The 23,040-nt window shown below is 36.6% G+C and overlaps 1 protein-coding gene across 3 annotated transcripts in view; it reads left to right on the forward strand.

The window, feature by feature from the left end:
• Positions 1 to 23,040, forward strand: part of LOC115456373 (glycerol kinase) — a 47,022-nt gene that overhangs the window by 20,199 nt on the left and 3,783 nt on the right. For 2 of the 3 annotated variants that reach the window (XM_030185398.2, XM_030185397.2), the window contains exons 2-13: positions 4,796 to 4,878; positions 9,571 to 9,727; positions 10,670 to 10,771; positions 12,360 to 12,577; positions 13,466 to 13,575; positions 14,279 to 14,384; positions 15,411 to 15,603; positions 16,590 to 16,767; positions 17,387 to 17,467; positions 17,913 to 18,037; positions 18,912 to 19,049; positions 19,321 to 21,852. In XM_030185398.2, coding sequence (XP_030041258.1) covers positions 4,804 to 4,878; positions 9,571 to 9,727; positions 10,670 to 10,771; positions 12,360 to 12,577; positions 13,466 to 13,575; positions 14,279 to 14,384; positions 15,411 to 15,603; positions 16,590 to 16,767; positions 17,387 to 17,467; positions 17,913 to 18,037; positions 18,912 to 19,049; positions 19,321 to 19,955 — 2,118 coding nt within the window. In that variant the 5' untranslated portion in view covers positions 4,796 to 4,803 and the 3' untranslated portion in view covers positions 19,956 to 21,852. Of the gene's footprint in view, positions 1 to 4,795; positions 4,879 to 9,570; positions 9,728 to 10,669; positions 10,772 to 12,359; positions 12,578 to 13,465; positions 13,576 to 14,278; positions 14,385 to 15,410; positions 15,604 to 16,589; positions 16,768 to 17,386; positions 17,468 to 17,912; positions 18,038 to 18,911; positions 19,050 to 19,320; positions 21,853 to 23,040 lie in introns of those variants that run through there. The other variant, XM_030185403.2, reaches the window with a different exon arrangement.

The raw sequence follows: 23,040 nt of genomic DNA on the forward strand, positions 1-23,040 counted from the left end.
TAATAATTTTGGATAGAGCGTGCCGTTATGCTGGGGTATCACTTTAATAAAACAGAAAATTTTCTTCTTTAGTTATTAATGGTGTATCAAAATACGTATAAACTAACACCTCTCCCTAAAGTGGTGGGCAGAGGTACAACTACTGTACATATTGCGACAGCCTCACTTTAGGAATTCCAAATCGCAAATACGAATTATAATACATCCAAGTTTCGACAAAAAAAATCCATACACCTATCAGTCTGTGTAAAGTTGAACTGAGTAACTCAATTGTTTTTTACGCAATAGATATTCCGTCGAGAGAAACTTCCTTATATAAAGTAAACGCCATGGCGGATGTTGAGCGAAATCCTTGATTCTGTTTACATGTTAATTTTTTATCTTTAGGAAAACTTAGTTTATTACATGCTTGATAATTATACACTGTTTATTTATTGTTTATGTGTTCGATAAGAGAATTTCGTAATTTCGCCTTTATTAATATAGATTGTATTGAAATAATTATTAGAGTACTTTGGTGGCGTAGTTGTAATTGTATACGGTACGAGTACGGCTACAGCGCTGAGGTCCTGGGTTCGAATCTCGGGTCGGGATAAAAATTATAGAGACTGGGTTTTTCTATCATAAAAATTACTCAGTCGGATTCAGGAACTTGGCGGTGATACTCCCGTGCCTCGGAAAACACGTAAAGCAGTTGGTCTTGCGCCTGATCTCTTGTTGGTCATGACGGATTTCCGTCTCACCGGACTGTGAGAGTGAAGGAACAGTAAGTGCTTGTGTATTGCTCACATACTAGTGCACTATAATATCCTCCTGCGTGACCGATCTCCGTTGAGATTGACCGCCGTGGCCGAAACTTAACTAGATATAATTCATTCATAGGTTATATAATGCAGCTATTTCCCTGAAATGTATATGAATTGTTTAGATTTTATACTTACGTTGTTAAGAACATCTTAGTTCTTATATTATAGTCCAGTTTTTGATAAAAAAGGGGGTGACTGGGAAAGATTTCCGGGAGTTTTGAAAATTGGTTATTTTACGAATTTCAACTTTGCCACCTCGCGTTTCCGCCGCTCGCGCCTCCATATTGAGAAAATGGCGCTTAAAAACAGTTTTTTTTTAAATATCTCCTTTATGACGCATATCGTAAAACGCGTCGTAAAAGAGATATTCCCAAAACAGAGAGAGAACCTAGAAAGTAGAAATATAAACCTTATGTATTATTTAGCTTTATAAAAAATTAAAAAGAAATATATACATATGAAGTACCAAGGTTCTACTACAACCATAGATTGGATGATTAAATCGCCTTGAGGTAGCTCTGTAGGTATAATAACTGTAATAAGGTATTTCCCCTCGGAATAGCTTTGAACGCAATAAAGTATTACAAGATTTTCCTTAACTATCTACCAAGGTTTTGTCTCGCTCGTTATTTTATATGATATTAATGTTGTTTTTTATTGGCTTGTGCCGATCTGTATATTGTAGGCTGAACATTGACGTATATTCTATAGACACGAACGTTCATCAATTTGTTCAAAATCTGAACTAAAATGGTAACCAAAACGTCACTGTTATAACCTATTAATTCACGTGAACAACAAATAATTTTACTTATGTGACTAATATTTTTTATTCTAATCCAGGTTTATACTTAGATTCGAGTTCTTTTATCATGAGCGCCACTTCGTACACAACCACTAACTGGCAATATTGACCATACTAAAGTCAGTTTGAATGGATTGCAGTTCAATTCAGTTGAACACAGTGAATGTTCGTAACGCCAAATCTAATACTTAGTACGTATATATCGATGGGCCTGAACGGTTCGTGCATTTGATTTGATTTACCGCCATTTTTAATAAACAACTCGAACTTTTTTCGGTCTCTCAAAATTTTACCAATTAGTTTTTGTTTTGACATGCTTACAAATGAATTATTTTGATTGGTTCATTCTCAGAATCGGATTAAAGATTCAGATTGGGATCGTTTATAGAAAACGACTGCTGTAATTATTATTAGCAAAAGTAGTTGAAGATAATGAAAAAGTCCCGCAGTTCTAGGAGAAATAATGTGATTCATTACATTCTCTGAGCTGTATCAATTACGTTTTAATCTATTCGTGTTTACTACGGCTTCTGTCTGCTGTCTTAGGGCCGGCACATAGATGGCGGAGCGCAGCGCAGAGAATTTTTTACAGTCGAACTATTATTGAAATTGTCTTAATTGAAATAATATTCAAAATCCAATAAGGGGCCGTTCAAGTATTACGTAACGCAATTTTTGAAGATTTTTGAGCCGCTCACCCCTCCATGTAACGCGCCGTAAGGTTTTCCTGTACCCCCCTCTCTAAAAATTGTGCTACTTTTTAGTAAAGTGTTGATTAAAATTAACCTGAACCAGCGGGAATGCATGAAAAGATTGACGAGGTTGGAGTGAGCGAGAGAAGTATCCCAGAATCGTGCAAAGTGGCACTGCATAGTCTCTGCCTACCCCTAGAATAGAGGCGTGATGCTACGTATGTATGTATGTAAATATCCGAGATATTTCATAATTGTGATAAATAACTGACATGATAAGATTATTGATCGTTAAGATAAAGATGATGAAGTGTGAATGATTTTTGGAATTTTCTAGACAGTTCTAGTGGTTCTTGAGATTTCTGAATGAATGTCGTGAGTATGCTGTCTAGGATTAACCAAAGCTGATAAGACCCTGAAAAACCATTACTTGTTATACTAGACATACATATATAGCACACAACAGTATAATATATTAATAATGTCAGCCCTGTATGATATACTGACCCACTACTAGGCTCGGGCCTCCTCTACTACTGAGAGGAATTAGGCCCAAGTCCATCACGCTGGCGTAGTGCGGTTTGGCAAGTCGCATACCTTCAAATTTTTTATAAAGAATATCTCGGGTATGCAGGTTTCCTCGCGATGTTTTCTTTCACTGTTAAAGCGAACGATAAATTCACAAAGAATACACACATAATTTTAAAAAGTCAGAAGTTTGTGCCTTTGGGATTTGAACCTGCGGACATTCGTCTTAGCAGTCCGTTCCACTCCCAACTAGGCTATCACCACTAGCATTATTGCTTTGGCTATTTCATTACATTGTAACATAATCACAAATAACACGTAATGAGAAGTTTATTGGAGCGTGAAAACTTTCTTGAATTTCTCAATCATTAGTCACATTCATAATGAAATTGTTGATATTAATCTGATATTTATTCATGTCTTTATTACCAGTAAAGAATAATTTTCCCTTCTTCTACCACAAGATAAATCATTTAAGAGTATGTTTGCAGTTGCCTTATTTTTATAATCTTGATCGTTTGAAGAAGGATTTATTTATATCAACCATCAAGACAACAATAACACCGATTGCATTGAACTTATCATTTGAAGATCTGTCTAGATGAAGTACTAATAAAGAATACTCTATCGATTTCTGCATGTCAACTTTATAATTATATCAGCTTTTGATGGCGGCTTCGCCAGCGTGAACGAGTTTTCGGAGATATAAGACCCACTATATATTTTCCCAAAATAGAAAGTAGTCTATAACCTTCCCAGGATCTTAAACTATCTCAATATCAAATTTCATAAAAATCCGTTCAGTAAATCCTGAAAAAATCGAATAAATACAGACAGTTTTTGGGGATTTTGTTTTATTATATGTGTAAATAGGTAGATAAAGCAATTGCGCATGTTCTTTGTACGCGCATGGCAATAATGGACCCACTGCACCTGATGGTAAGTGAAGGTTTCAGATAGTATCTACTGACGAGAGACGGTTATCATTTATTAGTCACTTAAGACCGGGGTTATGATAATAAAATCCAAGCTATAAATATTAATTGTTATAACAAACTTTACTATTATACGTTTACTAGTTAATCCAAGAAAATCTGATAAACATTATAACACTAATCTCTCCATTGTCAGTGATATAGCTCAACATATCACTCTAAGTAAAACAAACGAATACAGTTAATTAGTTTACTTATACTCAACATAACGGATCTATGATAAGATATCAAGCAATTAATGTGTGTGGAAATTTTCTTTATTCAGTATTGTAAAGATATTATAGATATCATTTCTTTAGTAACAAATAAGTGTTTGAAGGCACAATCTGAAAAGTCGAGCATACGTTTTAGTAATATCGTAGGCGGACTATTTTGAGAAATTTTTAATCTATATATTTTGGAAATTACGGATAGCGAGTACCTTGAACACGGTAAAGGGCTTTGTGAAAACACCAATATATAGTAGAAACCGGTTGTAACGACTCCGGTTATAACGACTTCGGTTATACCGACACATTGGTTATAACGTCTAAATAGAAAAGTCTCTGTAAATAAATGTATATAAACGTTATCGTTTATTACGACTATCGGGTATAGCGTCCTGATTTGATGATGCATTTGAAGTCGTTATATCCGGTTTTCACTGCACATATAAAAGACCTTGTAAAGCGAAGTAAGAATGTAGTCCATTATAGTTTACTCGCTGTTTTTTTTTTATATGTGCACAGCAAACACCCCCTGCACCTGATTGGTAAGTGGAGTGGGGTCCAATAGCATGTCGACTGACGAGAGATTATTGCTCCCAGCAGTCGCTAAAATTATGCCGGCCTGTTGGAATTGAATTGCCTTTACATTACCAGATTTTCCGTTGTTATATTACGATGAAATTATTACGTATCATCGTACGTTTTCCAATCGAATATGTTGCTTAAATTGTATTTTGTAAAAAGAAATTTTCATTGTCTCCAGATACCGAAATGCCAGTCAAAGAGGGAGGGAAGAAATCGCTCGTCGGCGTGATAGACGACGGGACGAAGACAGTCAGATTTGTGGTATGTATTCTATACAGGGCCCTTATTCTGTATGATAGTGTAAACGCGTAACGCGGCCGTGTCATGTTATCTCCGAGAAATGTGCGTGGAATGGTATTCTGTAAGCCAAATTTCTATAGTCCTAAACATGACGCGTTCTGTTACGTGCTTGTTACGCACTGTTAAAATAACGTGCGGGATAGAGAATAAGGCCCCTGGATGTTTCTTTTAACACGAATCCGACAAAGAGACTCCACTACACCTGATGATAAAAAGCGAGTTTGAGGTTCATTATTCTCCCGCTTTGCTATGGAGGAAAGTGGATAATAAATATTTCCAACTCCTCCCTATCATTCTCTTCGATAATTTTGGTTGCGGGATACTGACAAATTAGTTTTCTCTGAGACTCGTCGAGCTTCACTGCTCGATGTCATAAAATGCGTGCCACTGCTGATCTCGGCTTACAGGAGTTGCAGTGGTGGGTGTGAGGGCGGGAAAATCTCTGATGATAAAAATTTATGTTCAGTTACAGTGTCCATTGACGAAAGTTGATTATTCCACTCGTTACAATTTGCCGGTGCGAAAACGCATATACACAGGCTGATGCCTACTACTACTCTCTGTCTTGAGTTAGTAATGTGCATTATTATTTAACCCCGAACGATATTTGTTAATGAAACACGTATATTTATAGGCTACTAGTTGACCCAACAGACGTTGTCCCGTCGTAACTATGAATTTGCAGCGCGCATTCTGTCAATCGCTGACAGTTATTTCAAACAATTGACAGTTATATAATATTAATATTTTCGTTAATTTTTCTTAAATTTTCTGATTTTCAGCGCAATTTTTTAATTTTTTTCTTTCATAAGAACCTTCTCCAGACTATAACAAACACAACAAAAAAAATAGTGAAATCGGTCCAGCCGTTCACGCGTGATGGCGTGTCCAAGGGAAATAGGGATTAATTTTTATAGATATAGATTTGAACCCTTATTTGAACGAATCAAATACAGGGAAAATGCTAATGTTTCCAATTTAGTCTTTTGTCAAAATACTGGTGGTAGGTCTCTCATATGTGAGAGTCATGACTCAAGTCAAAAAGTCTTATTATGTCGAGTAGTTACGCTGGCTACAATGTCGTTCAAACCGGAACACAACAGTGATTACATACTGCTGCTTGGCGGCAGAAATAGACATTGCCAATATCTACCCAGGGAGACTCTCACATATGATAGACCTTCCACCAGTAATACAGGAGTTGCAAAAAAAGTTATACACACATCACGCCTTTCTCCTCAAAGGCGTAGGCAGATATGCGCACTCATTTTCCGCCAAATATGTACCGTCCCATGATGCGATAGGGGGCGAGCCTATCGCCATATCGAGCACATATTCGAGACTGATACTGAGCAGAGAAATCCAACATCACTTTGCCCGACCCGGGATTCGAACTCTATAGGAACTTTCGAGGGTGTGTGAAGTCTATCAATCCGCACTAGGCCAGCGTGGTGGACTAAGGCCTAATCCCTCTCAGTATTAGAGAAGGCCGTGCTCAACAGTGGGACAGTATACAGGGCTGATATTTTTTATGTCAGAGCGGTTGTCATTACTACACAATCGAAGCAGTAATTTGCCATGATGATTGTAAAACATGATTTGCAAATAACAGTATGAAAGATGAATATCACAATTTAGGATATTTAAAGCACAAGGTCTGTGCAAGGTGATCGTGTTTTTTTTGGCTTCATTATAAAAACAATTTTTCGAAAACAACTTTTACATTGAACCTGTTTCATGAGGTGCATTGAGTTTTCCTGTTTTGTTTTTGTGGGTGTGTCTGATGTTTGTGCGGGCAAGTTTTTTTTATTTGCAAATGTTTAATGGACCCGTTTACATTGTGAAGGTTAAGCTGTTATTGATGTCTTGTAATCCTACTGATATTATAAATGCGAAAGTTTGTGCGGATTGATGTATGTATGTTTGTTCCTCTTTCACGAAAATACTACTGAACGGATTTGGATGAAACTTTACAGTAATATTTGTTATACATCAGAATAACACATGGGATACAACTTATAATGATTTTGTGTAATTTGGTCATAATATAAGTATACATATTATCAAGTAAGTCAGAAAAAATTATGATACCGTAAACTCCTTACGCGGGCGAAGCCGCTAGCAAAAGCTAGTGTCATATAATTTTGAATGTAGATGTAATTTAATTCTGTCAGATTTGAAAGGCATCATGAAATTAGCTTCGCTCGCATGGGAGTTTTTTGGGGATAAAAAGTAGCTTGTAGCACTCATGATTAATGTAGCTTTCTATTAGTGAAAGTATTTTCTAGATCAGTCCAGTAGTTCCAAAGATTAACCCCAATAAACAAACAAACCCAGAAACTCACTCACACACTTCCTCTTTATAATATCAACATAGATGTAGTAGGTACAATTTACATCTTAAGAATGAACAGATGGATGAGGACGGTCCAGAACCGGTCCCTGTGGCGCTCACTGGGGGAGGCCTATGTCCAGCAGTGGACGATTACCGGCAGAAATGATGATAATGATGATGATGAATGATCAGAGATTTTCCCACCCTCTCACCCACCACTACAACTCCTGTAAGTCAGGATCAGCAGTGGCATTTAATTACACCGAGCTGTGAAGCTCGGCGAGTCTCAGGGAAAACTAAGTCATTATCCCGCAACGAAATTAATCAAATAGAAAGATAGGGAGAAATAATGAGTATGCAATTATGCAGACAATATTCCGCTATTTAATAGAGTTATCTTCAGAGACTGCCGAGTTAATTGGTTTTAGATTTTACCACGCGGTCGATATTGCAATGGTGTGATTATGCTTAAGATAATAACTTTAAGCACGTATGTATCTTGGGTTTGATTCTTGAAAAGCGATGTTGGGTTTCTTGATTTAGTATTAGCCCGGCGTCTTGCATCGTATCCGTTATGGTGATAGGCCACCAATTAGTTCAAACCTAGCATATAGTGAAATTTGGGTATGATAGCATCTCTGCCTACCTCTGAAAAGGAAACGTGATATATGCTTTATGAATTAATCCTTCCTAGCCGAATTTCGGCCACGGCGGCCAATCTCAGCGTACATCAGGTACGCAGGAGATATAGTGCACAAGCGTGTGCGCAATACACAAGCACTCCCTGTTCCTTAACTCTCATAGTCCGGTGAGACGGTAACTACATGAATGGAGAGATCAGGCGCAGGACCAACGGCTTTACGTGCTTTAATGACCCGTTATACTCCACTTATATTATTCACAAAATGCGCAATTGATTTAATAGTAGGTGACACTTTATTGGCGATCAATGAACGTTGTTATCAACTTATCAGTTGTAAATAACCGCTAAGCTATTATGAAAATAAGTATGTCGGTTTGGAGAGGTGTTGAGCCGATGGTAGTTGATCGGATGACAAGGTGTGGAGTAGTTTTTTTATAGAGTCCCGTTTAAGGCCCCCTCGTGAACAAACGTCCTTGATCATGTCTTTCATTCGTTTATGGCGGGAATAAACAATTTAGGTTTTTTTAACAAATATGAAAATGTTTTATTTATTTATTTTTATTTATTTAGAGGAACAACTCACAAAACATACATCGATGCCTGAGTAATGCAAGGTTTTAGACAAAATCTTAATGTTGTTTCAATTACGAGTCGTCACGGCATGCACATAATACGAAATGAATTGGAAATGTTCCTTATTAAATTGTCTATCTAATAGTGTTGGTGGAAATTTAAAATTATGTGTACTTTAGGAAGACATGCACGAAATTAATAATTTTCGTGGCATTTTCATTATGAAATTATAGAAACATTATATACTTTAAAAAAGATATTGAAATGAACCCGAAGATTTGTTGGTTTGTTTAAACGCACCAATCTTAGGAACTACTTACCATCCTTTAAGGAACAGAAATTCTATACTACGTTTAATGTATCTAATTATAAAGTTGAGTGCACACAGCGATACGGATTAAGCTGGGGTTACATGTCAAACAAATTACGGTTTTGTATTGACGTCGTCACACGTCAGTTGCTGTCAGTGAGGTATCAGTCACTTGATATTCAATGAAAGGGTGTTGTTATTTTGCGTTGATATTCATGATGATAGAATGCTATAATTCCACCAAAGAGATATATGTTGCTAATTGACAAGCAATAGATGTCACACGCCTGTGATATTGGTAGTTGCCACCATTCCACCAGAGAGATAGCTAATTGCCAAGCTATAGATGTGACACGCCTGTGATATACTGTTTAAATTTTATTAGTAACCTTAACACAAAGTTGGTGAAAAAATATTATAATGGAACGAAAATGAATTATTCATGTCTCGAATAACATGTTACCACTAGACTTTCTCGCCCTCACACCCACCACTACAACTCCTGTAAGCCAGGATCAGCAGTGGCACGCATTATCCCGCAACGACATTAATCAAATAGAAAGATAGGGAGGAGTTGGAAATATGAATTGTTCACTTCCCTCCAAAGCGGGAGACAAAAATATGAACTAAGGAGCCGTTTTAACCTCAAGGATAGTGACGTATACAACTAAGGTCAGTTATATATCACCACGGATAAAATTAAAAGAAAGGGTCCCATGACATGAGATATTTCATTTTAGCACTAGAAAGAGGTGGTAGTAAAGCTTTTCCATTATTACTTTTTTTTCGTAGATATACGAAGCGGAATGTTCAAACGAACTCGTGTCATATCAGCTGGACAAAACAGAGGTGCAGCCTCAAGAAGGATGGTCCGAACAGGACCCATTGGAGATCATGCACAACATCAGAATATGCGCGGAAAATGCTATAGATCAGCTGACTGAATTAGGTAAAAATATTTTTTTATTACTTTGCATGACGAGACGAGCTTGCCGGGCGTCTGAAAGTAAGTGTTACGACCGATAAACAGTAGAAACACCAACACCTTGAATTACAATGTATTGTTTGGTATTCCACTGCGCTCGCCATCCTGAGACATGAGATGTTAAGTCTTATTATGTAGTTACATTGGCTCGCTTCGGTAATTAAACGAAAACGGGGTAATAGGTAATTAGGGGCAAAATGGAATCTTCGTATACAGATACCTGTAATGTACTCATTTTTCTTCTTAAGAATGTTGTGAATAGATTTGGATGAGGGTAAAGTTGATTTTTTAGATAAAAACTCAATGTTTCGGTCTATTTACTCCATAAGTCATATTCGCACTGTTTACGGGATATATTTAATTTGCTTAGGATGTAAAATTGTATATAGTTCCCGGTTACCCCAATATATTCTGGGGTATGTTTAATCTTATAGAGTATAATATGTTTATCGCTATAGTTTGTCTGTTATTAACTATTCTACACTAAAACAAAATTAAACTATATACGTATTATAAAAACTTTACCGTGGCTATTTTTAACGTCATTGTAATTTGATTCATCGTTTGAAAATATACTTATGTGCTAACTTGAAGAAGGTAAAGTAAAACTTATATAAATAACTCTAAATTATGTAGCGAATGTCGTTAATTAACTAAAAAAATAAAGAGCTGTTATACTATTTGTCGTGTGCGAACAAGTAGTGCTTATTGGGGTAAAATATTACACAACTGAGATTGTTAAGGAGATTTTGAAAACACAAGAAATTTAGATCCTTCTTAGCAGAACAGTTTTTCCTCTTTGTTAATATAGCAATATAGACCTTACTGTAATTACCTTTCTTTAATATTACCGTTTACCCCATATATATTTTTCAGTAGATTTTATTACTGCTTATCCTCTTTCAGGTTATTCCAGAGAAGATATCGTCACATTAGGCATAACTAACCAGAGGGAGACAACAATAGCATGGGACATGTGTACTGGACAACCCTTACATCCAGCTATAGGTGAGTTTATAAACTCATTCAGGTTTTTCTGTCCTAAAGCAACTCTTTGAATATGTAATCGCACACACTGTACTAAATATATATGGATATGTAAGCGCATACACACACTCACGACGTTTATCCCCGAAGGGGTAGGCAGAGGCGTAACTGATGCATCCAGTTTTCGACGTGTGTATTCCGTCTCATGATGTGATAGGGGGCGAGTCTATCGCCATATCTGGCACAAATACCAGCCTCCGGGTTGATATTTAGTAAAAAAACAATATGACTATGCCCGACCCAGGAATCAAACCCGAGACCTGAGCAGTCGTACCGTAATACAACAACGCCACCGATGCATAAAAATAGCTTGCAATTTCATTATTAAGTAGTTTCTACAATTTTTCGCTCAATCAAATGTGGTCTCAACCCGTCTACTTTAAAAGCCGGCTATTCTATAGTGACTTGCAAATCATATACCATTGGATAATCCCTGTCAAAGTTTCTATGAACTTATCATATCTGTATTCTCGATGGAGTTCTTTGATGTTTCCGATTAGAATTACAGATGGTATCTTATATAATATTGTATTAGAAGTGCGTGCTACAATTTGATACTTTTATTGATATAAGAATTGTCGTATATATTTTATTTATTAAGGATTACCAACAGAGTTAACAATGTTACATACAAATAGCTAAAAAAAACATCGACTAATTGCAATTCTAATAACAGGCAAGCACAACATGCGCAAGGTTAAAAAAAATTAAACGTATATATTAAAGGAATGAAATATAATAGATAATACTATTATTTTAGTCAAAGTAAATAATCGATTACAAATTAATGACATTTAATTTATTTAATTAAGTTTGAAATTTAGATTGCGTTCTATTTTTAGCACGAATTCATGAATAATAATATATGACCGGTCTATTTAAGCATAATAAATAAAAACTAGTTTAAATTTTGTTCATTAGTTGCTGCCCTATGCCAAAAGAAATAAAATTAATTAAGAAAAAATAGTATTTGTATGAGATTACTAATGGTTTCGCTTTTCTTCTATCCTGAACTTTGCGGACAACCCTGTTCCATGTTATTACACTTGTTTTTGTTTCTATGCCGATTGTCATAGGCAATTGTCAAGCAACTGAACTCATGCTGGGTAGATCGGTCCACCAACTGCTAAAAAACTATATTTATAAAATGTAGGTAGATATTGTAACTTTGACTTTGCGCATGAACAACACCTCAGTCCCCCCCGTGACCATGAAGGCTGCAGTCTTCGAAACATCGGGAGAAAATTATAACTGCGATAAAATCCGTAAAATAGTTTTATTTTAATGATAAATGAAAATGATAAATAAATCATCAATGGCCGCCTTGGTGGCGTAGTTGTACTGCACGCGCTCTGAGGTCCTGGGTTCGAATCCCTGGTCTGGCAAAGTGATATTTGGGTTTTTCCGCTTAGTCTTAGGCTCGCCCCCTATCACACCATGGAATGGAACATACTTGGCGAAAAGTTGGTGCCCTGGTTGCGCCTCTGCATACCCCTTCGATGAAATGCCTGATATTGTGTGTAATATCGTTACCATTTTTATATTCCAGCATGGAATGATATCCGAACAGACAGCACAGTCGACGCTATTCTAGCCAAAGTGCCAGATCGTAACAAGAATTACTTTAAAAACATATGCGGTTTGCCAATATCGCCATACTTTAGCGCGTTGAAAATGCGCTGGTTGAAGGACAATGTTAAAGCGGTGAGGAAGGCGAGCAGAGATAAACGGCTTTTATTCGGCACCGTTGACTCTTGGATTATTTGGGTAAGTGCAAATTGTACTCTATAAATACTAATGTAAGGGTGTTTTTTAAATTTATTTGGGCAACAAAAGAGATTACAATCAGTATTTTTTTCTTTTTATTTATAAAAGAAACAATAGAACAATATTATTCATATAAACTACATAAAATAGGAACACACAATCCAGTAAAATTTGGATATACATTTAACATATGGAGGGGGAGTCTTGTAAACCATTACGATGCGTTATAGAGGCTCGTACAAAGCGTTATGTAACATTGTTTCTTTTAATTTTAAAACAATAACAAAGGTATTTTAGCGACTTTCCAGTATTTTGCGTAAAATAATTGTGAATATTAGAAAAAATTGTAAATATAGAATTACATAACTTTTGTAGTGTTGAGGGTGTATTGGAAAACGTTACGGCGCGTTACATGGAGGGGTGGGCGGGTCAAAAATCTTCAAGGAATGCGTTGCGTATACTTGACGGCCCCTAAGGTTAATAGAAAGTTGACTGTAAAACATTGTTTTATTTTTAAGAATACATTCAGAGGCGTAGCTACAGCTATATCAGCCGTATCAGTGATACGGGGCCCCTGAGCTTTGGAGTCCCTCTTGACCCATACCTACATTAAACTAAGCAGGCGCCCAAAAATTCACACTGCCCTAAAGAGACCCCCAAATTTTTTGATATATGGCCCCTCTGTCCATATACGCTACTGGATACATTTTTTGTGCAATTATATTTATAGTTTAGGTAACAATATTGTATGTAATTGAATCTTCCTCGTAGGATTAATGCCTCATTGGAATATTTGGCCTTCCAAATTTTTTCAGAATAATTTAATTAATTCATACAAAGAAAAATGAACTGTAACAATACCTAATAAGTGTCCTAATGCCTCTTCAGAACTTAACCGGAGGTCCTCACGGTGGCATCCACATAACAGATGTAACCAACGCGTCCAGGACTCTGCTCATGAACTTGGAGACTTTGAACTGGGACCCTATGCTTTGCAGGTGAATTATTATAATTGTGATATATTTCTGATGGTAGGTTTAATATGTGAGAGTCCGCCTGGGTAGGTACCACTGAAATGACTATTTCTGCCGCTAAGCAGTATGTGGCCAGGGTTGTGTTCCGGTTTCAAGGAAATTGTAGCCAATCTAACTACTAGTCATAATGAGACTTAACATCTCATGTCTCAGGATTCGAGCGCAGTGGAATACCAAACAATACTTTGTAATTCAAGGAGTTGGATGGTGTTCCTACTGTTTATGGACGGTCGCACCACCTACCGTCAGGCAAACGGCAAGTTCGTCTCATTAAAAGCAATAAAAAAAATTGTGATCTTTGCATTATTGTTAAGTAATCATTTATATGAGGTTAAAATGCCTCCTTAGATCATTATTCTGTCTCCCGCTTTGCTATGGAGGGAAGTGGACAATTGATATTTCCAACTACTCCCTATCTTTCTATTTAATTAATTTAATTGCGGGAAAGTCTATAATCATTTATACACAAACAGTTGAATAGATTTGGCGGGAATTTGTCATGAAAATAGACCATGCTGTGTATTAATACATGAAATCATTTTCTTGGAAATTGGTCGCCACAGTGGAATTTATTCTAGAAATATTTCACGCAAATATAGGCGAGCAAAGTCAGTACAGACATGAAACAAACGTAATTGTTTTTATGACCTTGCCTTATTTATTGCAGGTTATTCGGCGTACATCGAAACACTTTGCCGCAGATCCGTAGCAGCTCTGAAGTTTACGGTAGAGTTGAAGATTGTTCAGTTTTGGACGGCATCAGAATATCTGGGGTGAGTTACAAACAAATTGATATTAGTCTTTTATGAAAGATTATAAGTGTAATTTGGTTTTAAGGTATTTTCAATTGATATCTACGATAGAAAATATTTTAGAAAACAGTATTACAATTCCTATTTAAATGTGTACGTTATCGGTCCCCGGGCTCACGATAAATTAGGAATAATTATAATTGATAATATACTTCCCAAATACCCCATTCGCAACTTCATCAACCATGTAACTAACTATCCTTTGTTTTCAAAATTAAATTTTATATATTAACCTTACTAACATTCCTAGGTATAGTATTTTTTTTTTGGGTATCGTGCCTTCCATTTGTAACCGGGGAAAACCTGCGAAGGGGATACTGGAATCTCCCAGTTTAGCGACTGCTCGGCTGTGGCAGGAAACTTGGGAGGGGATAGCTGGGAAGGAAGTATGGGTGAAGGATACAAAGAACTCTTAGGATGGGAGGAGGGAAAGAGGCTAGTAAATGTTCGCGCGCCCTTATAGGCCTCAATGTGAATTGGCAACCATGAGGCATACACACTGGACTGTGTGCCTAGGGCCGCGACAAATGTCCGTGCATGGGCGTGCATTCGGTATGAAGACCGGGCACACAAGAATTGCCTTTTGGGAGATGTACAGATTGCTTTTAAAAATTTCGTAAAGCTATGCTTAGTTAAAACACAAATTGACTCGATCAGCTGTAAGTCAAAACCATCTTGCCTCTTAATAAGGTTTAAACTAGGAACCCCGTGATGTTTTTGACAGCTGTTTAAGCAATTCTTAACCACCTAACGCTAAAGCAAGTTTATAACTAAGACTGAAAGTATTTAAAATAACATTACAGTGAAAACCGGTTATAGCGACTTCGAAGGGACCACCGAATGTGGACGTTATATCCGATAGTCGTTATAAACAATACGCTTTTTATATGCATATATTTAAAGAGACTTTACTATTTAGTCGTTATAACCGGTGCGTCGCTATAACCGGAGTCGTTATAACCGGTTTCTACTGTATATCCTTTACAGATACTAGGCAACCAGCAATCGGCGTTGGTAGGCCAGAACTGCATGAGCGCAGGACAAGCCAAGAACACGTACAGGAGCGGATGTTTCCTCCTCTACAATACAGGCACGCGTAAGGTGCAGTCCACACACGGGTTGATAACCACGGTCGCGTACAAGCTGGGACCCGACGCGCCCGCTGTGTACGCGCTTGAAGGTCAGTGTGGACGTTACTTTTAAATTAGATGAATCAATTTAGATATTTCATGGTTTCAATGATAATTTCAGCATTATTTTTGAGACTGCCTCGGTGGCGTAGTTGTATTGCATGCCCGGTACAATAGCGCTCTGAGGTCCTGGGTTTGAATCCCGGGTCGGGCAAAGTGATATTTGGGTTTTTCTGCTCGGTATCAGCCCGGAGTCTGGAATTTGTGCCCGATATGGCGATAGGCTCGTCCCCTATCACATCATGGGACGGAACATACTTGGCGAAAAGTGGGTGCCCTGGTTGCGCCTCTGCATACCCCGTCGGGGATAAATGCGTGATGTTATGTATGTATGTATTTTATTATTTTAAGTGATTACATATAATCGCCTTTGTTAACATATTGCGGCCAATTTAACAGAAAACAAAGATTCAGACAAACGTAAATAAATCTAAATGGGAAGCTGGCAAGAATCGGGTTGTATGCACGCTTTGCCACTGGTCTACCCCATTTGTTCCCATAATATTATTACTATTTATAAAACAAACAAACACACATCACGCATTTATTCTCGAAGGGGTATGCAGAGGCCCAATCAGGGCACCCACTTTTAGCCAAATGTATTCATTCCCATAATGTGATAGGGGACGAATCTATCGCCTTGTCGGGCACAACACTCCGGGCTGATATTGAGCAGAAAAACCCAAATATCACTTTGCCCGACATGGGATTGCCACCCAGGACCTCAGAGCGAAGTCGTATAGCGCAGTACAACTACGCCTCCGAAGCAGTCTTATTATTATTGTTTACCCCAATCGTAATTACGTATTACCGAATACCCCATTCGCTGTCGAAAAAACATCCAGGAAGTCGCTGGATGCAGGCCGCTTCCAACAGGTCGACGTGGAGATCCTTGGGGGAGGCCTATGTTCAGCAGTGGACTTCCTGTGGCTGAGATGATGATGATGATGATGATGAATACCCCATTTTACCCCAGGCTCGATTGCCGTCGCCGGTGGTGCCATGAAGTTCCTGCGGGATAACTTGCATCTTATCAAGGATGTGGTTGAAGATACGGAGCATATTGCTGGACAAGTGTTCTCAACGGGGGACGTGTATTTTGTTCCAGCTTTTAGTGGACTATATGCGCCTTATTGGAGGAAGGATGCTAGAGGGTGAGGATAACTGAATTCTGATTATAACTAGCTTATTATAAAAGCTTACTATAGCTTGTTATGAAAAATTCGCAAAGATATATTTAAGTAAAACACTAATTTACTCGATCAGCTGTTAAAAGCCCGCCATGTTACCTCTAAATAAGGTTTAAACTAGAATCCGGTGATGTTTATGACAGCTATTTAAGTAATTCTTAACCACCTTTTAACGTTAAAACAAGATTATAAGTAAAACTGATCAATCAATCAATTAACATTTTTGTAGTTATTTTATTATACCTTTTCACCCCAACATAAAAATAATGTTGACATATTGGTATTTCAGAATAAAACTATTTTTCGGATTTTATATAACTTTCTCGCGAAGTTTCGAAAACTTTGCAGCCTTTATGGTTCGGGCGGACTGAGGTGTTTGTCATCCGATATGTCAATATTGCAACATCTACCTACATTTTACAATTATACAACAATAGTTTTATATCGATGTCTAACATTCGCGTAAACATAAGAAATTATTACTTGAAACTTATTTTCATTTGACTAATTTTATTAGAAGGAGAAATACATAATGTATGTTCATAATAGTTGCAAATTATTTAATTATTCAATTTGCTTGCAGAATAATTTGCGGTCTCACAGCTTTCACGACCAAGAACCACATCATACGAGCAGCTTTGGAGGCAGTCTGTTTCCAAACCAGGTAATATAAACAATAACATTTAATTAATATGGAAATATCATATTGATATAATTATTGTATACTAGATTTTACTCGCGGCTTCGTCCGAGTGAAGGAGTTTTCCGGGATAAAAGTCACGGTATATATTTTCCTTGGGTAGAAAGTAGCTTAACTTTCCAGTGTCATAAACTATCTCCATAGCAAATTTAATAAAAATCCGTTGAGTAGATTTTGAGAAAATCGATGACATACAGACAGACAGACAACTTTTGGGGAACTTTGTTTTATAATATGTATAGATAAGTATGATATAAATAAATTTTGTTGTAAACACTATTTCAAATTGAATGAGATTAAATCTGCCATTTTCATTCATTTAATTCGCAACAGAATATTTATAAAGAAATTTAAAATATTGTTCCCTTCAAATGTCCCTGTATCGATAACTGTATTTTTTTATTCAAAGGGACATATTGGAAGCAATGAACAAAGACTGCGGCATGCCATTGGCCAAACTACACGTCGACGGTCGGATGACGTCCAACGATTTGCTGATGCAGTTGCAAGCGGACCTCACCGGTATACCTGTGTGTGAGTATTTTTTTATTTTAACATGACATAGATTGTTAGCCTGGAAATGCCGGCTTATACAAACACACCGGACTTTTTGATGAGCACTTTAGATGCTGGCAACCCTTGAAATTAAGCGACTTGAGGGGAACCCATTAACAGGTTACGAATCTAGGCTCATGACGGTCACTGGGAGAGGATGACACATCAGCTATTAAGGATGAGCGTGCTAAACAATCTATCCACTAAATTCGTTGGGACGCGGGCCAGGACTACTAGAAGGGTAGGGGGGACGGGGAACTCTGCGAGGTCGGAATTGCGGTCTTGTGGATTGTATAAGTATCATAATGGTGGTTGTAATGTGACGGAGTTTGACGTCAATGTTGTAGCTGTGCTATGGAATTAATTTATGATTATATCGGAACGGTATAAGACGTTAAATGTTGTGGACGTGTATATACGTCATGCACGTTTATATGCGTTTTTGTAGAATTATTTCACCGTCCTTCAAATAAATTTATCACATCGTTTATGTATCACTACATAGTATAAAACAAAGTCGCTTTCTCTGTCCCTATGTCCCTTTGTATGCTTAAATCTTTAAAACTACGCAACGGATTTTGATGCGTTTTTTTTAATAGATAGAGTGATTCAAGAGGAAGGTTTATATGTATAATAACATCCATTAAATAGTGGAGAAATACTGTTATTTTGTTATGTTATACCCGTGCGAAGCTAGTGCGGGCCGCTGTGTTTTTATATACAACGTTCACAGTTTTTCTGTAGTGTATTTAATATCAGCATTGCACCCGTGCGAAGCCGGGGCGGGTCGCTAGTCGTATTATATGTAAATTATGAGTTATTTTTTAATTTTATTTTTTTATTTTATTCTCAGTGCGAGCCCAGTCGTGGGATATGTCTGCGCTAGGAGTGGGGATAGTGGCGGGCAACTCCGTCGGCGTGTGGAGCTGTGACAAGTGGAAACATCACTCTGCATCCACTGACACATTCTTACCTACCACTACTGATGACGGTAGGTTGTACCACTATACTAATGTGCCATAATTTAATAAAAGACTTAGTTACTGCCCACAAATTATATGATAGTTCATAAAGCAATTGGCTTGTCATTAAAGTAATTGATTGTAAAAATGTTGATGTCGATAAAATTTTATCAGCAGTCAATAGCCTGATTACACGCTCAATTAGCCGGATTAAGTTCTAAATGTTTTAACGATACGACATTTGATAGGTACCACTTTATTATTTGATGTAATATCATATTTTAATCTATTCCATTTTAGATCGTGACGCGAGGTACACGAAATGGAAAATGGCGGTGCAACGGTCACTCGGATGGGCGACGACCAAAAAGTCGATCACAATGACAGGTCAGGCAAAAAGAAAATATAGCATGGTGCCACAAAAGAGTTACGAGTCCATATCACCCACGGACAGTCGAAAAAATTCGTACGATTTCAACGGAAAATTAGAAATAGAGGTCGACACCTCGACATTAGACGAGGGCGTCAATTCTTATAACGAGGACTTGCTTCAGTATTCCGCTCGGAAATTCTCAATTTACGTCCCGCTAAAGACTAAAAAAGTCGAACACACTATATTAGATGATGTCGAATATTTTATGGCTAAAAAGGAGTGCGATTATGGAATGTGCGAGTGTTGTGACGATGAGAAAAAGATATCGACAAACTGGGAGTCGATAGAGGAGATTATCGAGAACGATCCGGAGATAATTTTCGATAGTGACGATAATCCTATATTGGTTGAACCGGTGAGGACTCCTGACGCTTTGCTCATAGATTCCGGGCCCGTAGTGATGGGAAACGGTATCAGTTTGAGCAAACGTATGCATTTGGAAAAGATACCGGCGATATTTCGCACTATTTGCAGTAAATTCTCGAATGCTTCACTGACGTGATTAGACGTCATGTCAGTAATTGGTTTCCTGTGCTTTGTCCGCTTTGGTATAAGCGGATCCAAGTGTTAAATTGTGACGTTTGCTTATTAGCTGGCTAGATCAAGGCTGTTCTAAATTATTCAAGAATATTTAAATGTTTTCATTTACATTGAATTTAGTTCAAAAATATACTATTATATACATAAAAGTTCGTAACAAAAGATTTCGTGATACGTTATAATCTAAAGCGAATTATAAAAGAATGTTTTACAGTTTAAAATTATTTGAGCGCCAGTACTTAAATAATTTATTTATTTACTTAAAAGACAACATATATACAATTTATTTCGAATAAACATTCATGATTAAGACGTCACCAAAATAATTCATAAATTAACTCGAAATAAGTCGACGTATGAAGTTAAGAAACTTATATTAAAATATTATATTCAATAAACCAGTGAAATACTGAAGTAAAGTCCTCTATGAAGTATTTTCCAAACTATTCTATATTTTTGCTCAATTAAATCTGCAAATTATTTAATAATACTTGCAGTGTCCGACCAAAACTCGGTGGAACATTTAGACCGAGGGTGGCCTCTGTTTCTGGCCAATATCGTCACTCAAATTCAAATTACTCATTACAAATATTGTCGGCAATTTTAATTTTACTAATATGTCAAATTAAAAAGATGTCACATATAGATTTCAAAATCTTTTATTAAAAACACAATGGCAACGTGGTTTTCGTCTTATTAAAAAAAAATTGTCGAAACACGAATTTTCGCGCTCATTGGCCGAAACCGTAATTCGGTCGGACACTGCAGAAATATGCAAAAGTCGAATTATTTAATTGTTAGGATTTTTATAGTAATATTGCTGTATTATTTTGCCCACTAAAGTGTTTTTATTATTTGATAATTGTTTTCAGTTTTGTTGCTTTTCTTTAAATTTGTAGTATTTCTTTCTCTTTACAAAGTTTTAGAATAGTTTCCAGGGATCGGCCACATGTCACGCGTTCCTATAAATAAAATAATAGTAATGGTATTAATGAACTATGAGGCTGGCGATAATTAACTTGATATTGATCTCTTTGAGAGATGTAATTCATATCTGTGATATTTTTATTTTATGTTAGGTCGCTATGTTTGTTTACATGTAGCAAAGAAATTTCTATAATAATCCATTGATGGAAAATCACGTTATACATTTCGTGACAAGTATTTGTTGTTTCTGTTTTTGGTATTTTATAGTAAGGTTAGAGAGCCTTATTCCGTCTACGGGGGTATATCCGTCTTTTTGCAACTACGGGCGTTCTAAACGAAGGACAACTTTGATAGCCGAATAGGTAAATAGGGGTTTTGTTTACTCTCTTACCTATACTTCCAAGTCCTCCCTATCTTTCTGTTTGATTAATTTCGTTGCGGGATAACGACAAATTGGTTTTCCTTGAGTCTATTGAAACACCGACGTGGTTGGCATAGACAAAACTTTATTTTTATATAGACAATAGACAAGCAAATCAATCTGTGTACGCACGACTAGATGACGTCACTTACATATTTTGATACAAAGAACTTCACTGCTCGGTGTCATAAAATGCGTGCCACTGCTGATCCTGGCTTACAGGAGTTGTAGTGGTGGGTGTGAAGGTGGGAAATTCTCTCTTACATATACGGATATCGATGCTGTCCTTGGGATAGAACGCCTGTAATTGAAAAGATTCGACCCTATAGACGGAATAAGGCCTCTTTACCTTAATTTTTTTTTTTTTGTTGACATATGTGGCCGTACCCTCCTCAATCTCTGAATATTTCTATTATTCTCTAGATAGGAATTATTATAATGTAATTATTTACTAACACTAATATAAGACTGGTATTAATATTGATGAATAAAATTATTATTTTATCCTTCAGTGGGTCTATAGTTTTATTTTTTCCTTGCATGTACTTTTGCATGGATTTGATAAGCATGCATAGAAATGATTGTTTTCATTTTTAATTGGATTTCGATGTGCACAAGAGGTATTCGATTAAATATAAAATAAGAAAAAGCCAGTATAAGAATAATAAATTTGTCATTTTATTTATTTAATAATTTTGTTTTAAGTCACTATAATTCAGTATTAAATGGAAATTAATTGTATAAGATAGATTAAATGAGCGTGCCTTTCTGTTTACCTCTTGGTACAAATTCATAATTAAATTCTTTAACTTCATACAAACGTGCAATACTTGTGTTTAATAAGATCATTTTCACGATATTACATTACGGCGCGTAAATCATGTAAAATTCGTGGCATTACATTGCACAGTCACTTGACGTATATAAACGTCAATAAAGTTTTTTGTTTATTGTTGGTGCCTGATATACACATGCTGATCGCGTAACGCGACCCTATTGCAGGTTTTAACACCTTGTGTACGGTGGTCGTTATGGGGCGGATATAAAATACATCCTACCACCAGCAAAAAGTGCAAATGATGACGGATATAAACGTCAGTATAGTATGAAAGCGAAAAATATAAATCGTATTTTGATTTATTAGTGTTAGCTCAAAAAAAATTTAAGTCGCCAATCCACAGTACCTATGCATTCAGCATCTTGCAATCATATGGAATGCGACAGTTCATTTATCCCGCCAATAAACGCACATTTCACGGTTTCACGACCGATTTTCACTAGAATTTAAATTATCATAGATTCATGAGTGCGTGGACTAAAAATTAAAACCATGTTATTTGATTTGCGCAAGATTTTATTCTTAATATGATTTTGGGACAGGATCAGTGTATACAAACATATCTACGTTTTTATGGAATCGCAAACACAGGCACGTATTTAGTCACACCTCGGGACCATGGCCCCCCAAGAAAATATATTAATAAATACTCATACGCATAAGGGTGGAAATATTTGAATTGGAATAAATAAATAAAAAGTTCACACTTGTGTTGTTTGTTTGATTTTCCTAGACACGTGCGTCATCACTTAACAGATTACAGTGAATATAAAAAATATACGAACATTAAAGCAGTATTAACAATTAAAAGCACACTATATATTGCTTAGTAATACAGATCTATAAACTTACCTAAAGCGA

Source organism: Manduca sexta, chromosome 2 (assembly GCF_014839805.1).
Source record: "Manduca sexta isolate Smith_Timp_Sample1 chromosome 2, JHU_Msex_v1.0, whole genome shotgun sequence".
NCBI lineage: Eukaryota > Metazoa > Arthropoda > Insecta > Lepidoptera > Sphingidae > Manduca > Manduca sexta.